This window comes from Morone saxatilis, unplaced genomic scaffold (genome assembly GCF_004916995.1).
Source record: "Morone saxatilis isolate NCDOM2014 unplaced genomic scaffold, NCSU_SB_2.0 Contig8, whole genome shotgun sequence".
Classification (NCBI taxonomy): Eukaryota; Metazoa; Chordata; class Actinopteri; family Moronidae; genus Morone; species Morone saxatilis.
In genome coordinates, this window is record NW_023340257.1 from 5320470 (window position 1) to 5328217 (window position 7748).

Consider the following 7748-nt stretch of genomic DNA (forward strand, 5'->3'; position numbering starts at 1 on the left):
CTCTCTTTCCCTCTTTCTCACACATGCACACACAAAGTGCTTGATCCCATAAAGGGGGAAAAAACATCCATTTACAGCCAGGGGTCAGTTCAAAGCTTGGACACCCCCCCCTCTCTCCCCTCCCTTTCCCCGTGCAGTCCGGGTGAAAGGGTTAGACCCCCATTGATTTATGACAGTGGAATTGTTCATGGCAAGACATGGAATCTGACCTCTTCGCGCACACACACACAAACTTATGCCTGGTCACCGATGCATGCACATGCAATCAACAGCACTCATGTCTCAATTTTTGTCTCCCGGCGTATTTCTCCGCTGCACCTTCATCCATTTTCCTCTTCTGTAAAAACACATAAGCGCTCCTCCCTTCCAACCTGCCTACCTCACTTCTTCCTCTCTAGCCGAAATTTGAACTTTTATGGAAAGGCGGTGGCGGGGGTTGTCTTTTCCACAGCACTTATAAATCCTAATAAATCTATCATAATAAATGTGTAATCCACGGTGTCTGGATGAGGGGAGGCGATACAGAGAGAGGGACAGCCACAGATGACTGGCTGGATTACCAGAGGCTGAAACCAGAGCTTCCAAAGCCCCTACCGAGCATTAGCAGGAAGAAATCCAATCAGTCTGGAGCTATTCTCTTTAGCACGCACACACACACGCACAAATTAGAAGAGACACGCACACCCGGAGACACATAGAGGACATTGTTTGAGAGGCAAATGTAGATCATCTCCATCCATGAGCGCACAAACATTCTGCGCAACACATTTTCTCACTTTTAGCCAAGCATGCAGTCAGTTCTGCACATGTGCAAACACACACACACGCCACACCATAATAGAGCTTCCAGCTGTAAGCTTCATATAACTAATCCTGGGGAACAGTTGTGAAACATGCACCAGTGCCGAGCCAAAGGCAACATCATCTATATCTTACAAGTTGAAGTCAGCAGATTAGCCTCGAGCAACCTCAGGGGGACATCAATGTGTGTATTACTGTGTCTTTGTATGAATCCATGTGAGAGAGTGTGCACGTTGGAGTTTTTGCTTGACTGTGCGTCAGTGTGGCCATACTGACATGCTATTACGAGCCCTCGGCCTGGACTCCAGGGTGTGCTCCATTACAGCTCCCACACATGCCTGTCTGGCAAGACTCACGGCTCTCCCACAGGCAGCACATCCATTCATCTCTATCTTCCTGACCCCAGCTGATAAATCAAGCCACTGTGTCCTTAAATTGCCAGTCCAAGCCCTATTCAAGATATTCGCTTTTCCCAGGGATGGAAATTAGTGATAAAAAAAGGACACAAAAAGGCACTTAGCTTGCCACCCAAGAGCAGAGCAGTAAAGAAGACCAAGGTAATGATCGGCTATAAGTGGAGGAAAGCAGGGAGGGATGAAGAGAAAGGGCCAGGGTCGTAAAATCCATTTGCACAACAACCGGTTACAAAATGGCTAAATGACAAAACAACGGGTGGCTTTGAACGTACCCCTGGGCTAGAGGGCACTTCTTCAGCTCTGGAGGAGAGGCTGCTGTATTCATGGGTGTATTCTACTAGAATAATTACACACACACATACACACACAATCCAGCAGCATTTGTAATGAAGCCTCCACAGATCAATACAACTCATCTAATTCATTAGCTTGAGAGCTAAATATAGCACGTTGCCCCTATCTTCAGCCTAGGCTTCTCGTGCCTAATTATGCAAAACTCAAGTGAAATATTGCAGAAAATCATTTCCCACTGCAGAGAATCCATCATCCTCCTCGGTAATCACCCAGCCTTCACCCAAATTATTTACAGCTTTAATAAACATGTTTTGACACGCAGATTGCCCCCAAAAAAGTACTTCAGGCGCTCTGTGTAACCTGTGCTCTGCATCAAATATAAGCCCCCACACACAGCTCCAAAGCTTCTCTACCAACATGCACTATTTTCTTTACATGCTCCCACTGACAAGTCAAAAAACTGACTTTGATTAGCAAGCAAACCTAAAACTAAATTTAGTGAACTAAGTCATGAGTAAGATCTTGTGAAGCTCTAGAACAGCTACTGATTGAACCTTGAGATGCGATTGCATTTTTCAACTGCTGTTTTTTACTGTCAAGAATGAACCTTCAATCTCAAATTTAATCCATGGCTCACTTATAAGAGTTTACTAGTACAGGTAACAGTAATATCTATGAACAGATAGCTGCATATGAATGGGGACCAAGATTTTGTCATCGGAAGCATTCTGGTTTTCATTTGTAGTGTGAATAGCACTGACCAATCACATTTGAGCGGGCTTTGGTTGCTTGTAGGTAAACAGTCCAGGTGGCAGTCCAATAGGTGGAACACTTTGTACACTAACTGTTTTACTCTAAACTTATGTTCATGTGTCCTAATAAACAATTTTTACAGACCCGCTAGCTGATTTAGCTAATACATCTTTCTCAACTGTTACTGCACAGTAATTCTTGGCCTGGTCTAAAGAGATCAAATCCATAAACCATGTAAAAACATGTCATTGGCAGGGTCTCACTGGGCTGCACTGACACATTCAATAGGGTTACAAAATATACTGGTATGTCAATATATCAGTGTTGCCCACTCCCAGTCAGATCGACATAGCACCTACACTAATGGAAGGCTTTAACCTTCATCGATGTAACATTTTGGCTAGCTATTGGACTGTCACAAAAATATTAGCTAACTTAAGCAGCACTTTAGGACATCGATGTCCGGTGTTGTTCCTGATGGCTACAGGCAGGTGAGATATGTCTTGGTGATGACTCCCTTTAACTGACCTCTATCTCGAACTGAGTCACCCACCACTGAAACAATCCCTGGTTGTCTTACCGGCCTGGTTGGTGGTGACGGTCACGGACACAGCCTGTTCCGGCCCGGGGCTCTGAGGCGAGACTCCATTCACTGCCCACACCTCGAAGGTGTAGTTGGTGTGGGCCTGTAGCTCGTTGATGGACACCCTGGTTCCCTTCAGGCTGAGCTGCTGGGGGCTGAAGTGGATGCCGTTGCCGCAGGGCTGACAGCGTCGTCCGTCGGGCCCGCAACGCTTACACACCACATTGTACGTTAAGTCCTGGCGTCCTCCTGTGCTCCGGGGCGGGCTCCACTCCAAGTTTACAGAGGTCTCGTTCACATTGGAGATGAGGTGGACGGGCGCCGACGGAGGGCCTGTGGAGGAGGAAGAAAGAGGTAAGAGTTGATGTTATTACCAGTGGTGGTTATACGCCAAATGCTAAGCAGGTACAGAGTTACACTAATATTTATGTTACTGGTTACTGTTGAAAAATGGAGTTGAAAGACAACAAATTGGTGATCACAATTTTAACAACAGCTTTTGGTAAATAAGTGAAAGTCTCCAATGGGTCAGGTAATTGATTCTTTCCATACATACATATAACAACGATATAGATGTGTAATTGACTGGGTTGTCCCTTTATTGAGAGCTGAGGCTTCTTGAATTCCCTTTTAATGTCCTGTCCATTACAGTGAGGGAGGATTCGATTTCACCTCAGTTAATTCAGCACGTTAACTGAAATCCAATATGCCAGCAGATTTCTTTCCCATTCATATGTCGAATCAGCTGGAGGTGGCAGAGTGCCCAAGCCCGCTGCTAACCGTTGGGCTTTATGGCACCCACTCAATAACTTTTAGACAAAGTTTGCCTTGGACCCTGTTATTAAGTCGCTACTTTGATGTAAAGCCACTGTAGTTTTTTTTATAGGAGCAGCAGCTCCACAGATATGTGACACAAACTACCCTGCTCATAATCTCAATTTACATGTCAGCTCTATTGTAATGAATGTGTTTTTTTGCGTTGCTTTCAAACATAAGCGACGGTAATTGACTTAACTCTCTCTCTCTCCCTTTCTCTTTTTTCCCTCTCTCTCTCTCTCTCTCTCTATGACTAATGAAGCGCACGCGAGCGGGCTGGGGGGATCGATGCAGGGTGAAATATGAAAGCTAGTCAGTCCACAGACGAATCATTTCACAACGGAAATTAATTATCAGTGTTATTTTTGGAGGAGCAGTGTGGCAATGAGTGATTTCACAGAGACACAGGGAGCAGCAGAGGGGACAGTGTGTAGGAGTGTGTGGTGGTCGCCCGAGGAGGAGTGAGTGCGCTTTTTGTGTGCCGCATTAATGGGGACGTGGAAGTACAATTTTACCCATGATGCATGCGTCTTAACGAGACGCTCGTAGTGTGTGTGTGTGTGTGCGTGTGTGTGTGTAGGGTTAGTCTGGCAGATAGTGTTGCGTGAGCAAATGCGGAAGGGAAGCTAAGGCTGGAAGGATGGAGATGGAGAAGGACAGAAGGAGAAGACAAACACCGTCTGTTCATCCAGGAAGTAAAAAGCCACTGATTAGTATGGAAGGCGCAGCTCTGGACGGATGGATGGGAGGATGAGAGGGAGGAACAGAAATGGAAGGTGGCGTGTGAGGAAGGGTATCTGTTGACTGAAAATGACCTAAAAGGTCACTAAAAGCACTTTACAGCAACAGTGGGATGAGAGGATGCAGTGTGTTAATATTAGCATCCCTTAACTTCCCCTCGCCAACCGCAGCCTTCGATGAAAACCTATTAATAAATTCTCATTAAAAAGTATGATAAAGCACTGCCCCCCTCCCCTTTCCCCCATATTCTCTTCCTCACCCACTTTTCCTCCCTCGCTCTTTCACCTCATTCTCTACGTTCGCTTCTCAGACAATGGGAACAAGTTACAGATGGGGTTTCTAAATTAAGGTGCCTACACCCAACCGTCATTATAATAGTGCCTTTGTCAGTGTGCTAGGTTCAGCTAACCTCTACTCCCTTTTAATACCCAATAATGCTCTGTCTGAGACACACTATAAAGCTATTACTCGACTGTTATCTGGACTTATGGCGTCATAAACTTAACAGGACAAAGGTATTATTGATTGTTTCCAGTCAATGTCCGAGAATGTGTTCGCTCTTGTTCTCCTGTTTTTGTCCTTGCAAGGATAAAAAAGATGAAATTATATATATATATATTAGTATATATCTCACTTACAGACATGAATAAATGAAGTTCAGGGAATTAAACCAGTAGTTTGACGTTCTGGGAATTGCGTTTACTTGCTTTTTTGCTGAAAATAAGATATTTCAGTATGTGCGCCTCCAGAAGATTAGATTATTTAAGTTTGTTGCTATGGCAAGAGTTGCACCAGAGCTATATAACTATATAAAGTCTTAAACACATTCAACCACTTATCAGTGTTCCCCCCTGCATTCCACACAAATACACACACACACGCAAACTACCATTGGCTGTACCTGTCGCTCTCCCAGAATGCACCAGTGGGAGCAAGGGAGCGTGGGAGAGCCGTCGGCTGTGACTGACACCCGGTAATTAATCCTGGGAGAGAGAGCGACGGGGGGAGACGGGAGCACAACGCTCACACAACCTTCGTACAACGTTAGCTCAACATGGCCTTAAAATTCACACTCCTTGCGGGTGGAATCCAGAGGGAGACTTAAAAAGTTTCTCCTGAATAAGTTGGTGATTTCTTTTTCCCTCCTCTCCTTTTCCGTTCATTTACGGCCTCGCAATTTGCTCAGAGCCTTATTCCTTTCTTTCCTGTCGCTCCCTCGCTTCCATCTCCCCCTTCTTTAATCTGTCTTTCTCATTTTGACTCCACTCCCGTTCTCCATCTTCCCTCTCTGCATGCTCCCACCCTCCTCCTTCTCTTCTCCCCTTTCCTCCTTCTTTCCTCCCTCTCTCTTTCTGTCTCTTTCTATCAGTAATTGTTAGCCGAGTGTTGCGCAGGGCCGAGGTAGAGAGCAGGCTAAATTAGCCAGAACATCGACCCCGCTATTACCATCCGGCTGGGATTCATTCAATGCCCCCCTCGAGTCCTCCGCGATCTGTGTTCATTCCTCACTCCATCCCTCCCTCTTCCTCCACCAAACCGCTGCTAAGAAAACTGGAGAAAATCTGAGAAACACATCAAGGGCCAGAAGAAACCCCAAAATGGAGAACACCCCCTCCTTATAACCTGAATGCAGTGGAGCAACCAGCTCCCACGGGTGTCTGTCACTGGTCCTCATTACCGCCCTGCGGTGTACGTGTGTGTATTTATACTCCTCCATATGTGTTCATGTGTGTTGCCTATTTTGATATATTTTGATATAACTGTATGCTTATGAATTGATTGAGATAAAAAGTGAGTTTAGGGGGTGTTTTCTGCCTGTCTGCCTACTCTATCAAAAACTAATTTAATGTTGTATGTTATAGAAATAGCTGCCTTTAAACTATCTAGACCAGGTGGTAAAAGTTGAAAATGTTTGTACAGTTGCCTATAGACTTCAGGAGGCGATAACAATCTTGACAAAAATGGCAAAAAATGAAAAAATAAAATACTTCATCTCTGTGGCATTTTTCAAAGAATGGCTACAAAAGTGTCAAGAACAATGGAGACAAGCCAGAAAGCCACAAAAGCAAGACAAGACACAGAAAAATAAACCAGAAAAAGATTATTACAGCAAAGAAAATCTAAATTTTAAAAAGTAATAGAACTCATTTATCCTGGCAGATTCCTCAGGCAAGTTGATCCAAAGAGTGGGAGGATTGTGTCTTGTTTTTAATCTGGAAAGCAAGTGTTTCGATCAAATGTAGTGCACATTAAACGCCCATCAAAAGAACAATTGCTGCAAAAGAGCAAAGATGCAAGGAAGGCACTGACAGACAGACTACAGCAGACCTGCACACAAACAGCCACACAATGACGGAATTACACAACATCCAGTTTTAATCATCAGCTTGCATTGCTAGACTCCGAGCTAAGAGCGGGGAAAAGCGTTTTCAATTACCCACACACACACATACATACACACACACCCCAATTACCAGAGATGCTGGCTCTTTCCCAGCCTGACCTTCAGCAAGGCAAACTGGGAAATGACTTTAAGACTTTTTTTTTCCTTTATCTGCTCTGTTCGTGACTCTGAGTGGGTTTTGAGAGAAATAGAGCGAGAGTGAAAACAAAACGTGGATGAGGGATGTGTGAGTGACAGCTGTAATTACAGAGCTCTAACATGTGGGTGAGAAGTTAAGAGAAAAAAAATGCATGAGGAAGGAAAACAGCAGACGAAAGACAGGGTGAGAGTTCAAAGTTCAAATGTTGACCAGCTGACGAAACCGGGGGGGGGCAGAGGTCGGTGAGAGAGTCCAGCTAATGTTCGGTTCCTAACTGTGGGGTTAGGAACATGTTAGAGATGGCGTTGCGGGCTCCAATAAAGTAAGCCAAGTAATGAGCTTTGACAGCTGTTGCTCGCAGCAGCCATACTCAAATGCCACACTGGCTAACAGGACAATAGGGATGAGCTCCAAGCTCATTCATTAAAAGAGTAACTCAATATATTAGTGATGTGACAAAGTAAGGGGCTAGGCATGTGACACAGCAGTAAGGCTTATGTGTTTATTCAATTATTAGTTTATGATTTTTATGCAATCTCTATATTCTATGTGCTGCTGCTGTTGAGAGACACTCAAAAAAAAACAGATTTGAAAAAAGTAAATAAGTACAAGGTATTGTTGTAGAGCGGCAACAATGATTGTATTTATTGATTAATCTGACAATTATTATGTAATTAATAAGATAACATCAAATAAGATAATTAATGTATGTCTGATATGTTTTTTCCGCAAAAATACAAGTATCATTTCCACATTAAAAAGGACATCTACTGATTAAAAAGATGTCTCCTACTTCACTGT

The 7748-nt window shown here is 44.1% G+C and overlaps 1 protein-coding gene across 3 annotated transcripts in view; it reads right to left on the reverse strand.

Moving 5' to 3' along the window:
* Window positions 1–7748, reverse strand: part of LOC118341750 (ephrin type-A receptor 4) — a 48965-nt gene that overhangs the window by 17086 nt on the left and 24131 nt on the right. For all 3 annotated transcript variants that reach the window (XM_035680114.1, XM_035680113.1, XM_035680112.1), the window contains exon 5: window positions 2845–3180. In XM_035680114.1, coding sequence (XP_035536007.1) covers window positions 2845–3180 — 336 coding nt within the window. The remainder of the gene's footprint in view (window positions 1–2844; window positions 3181–7748) is intronic.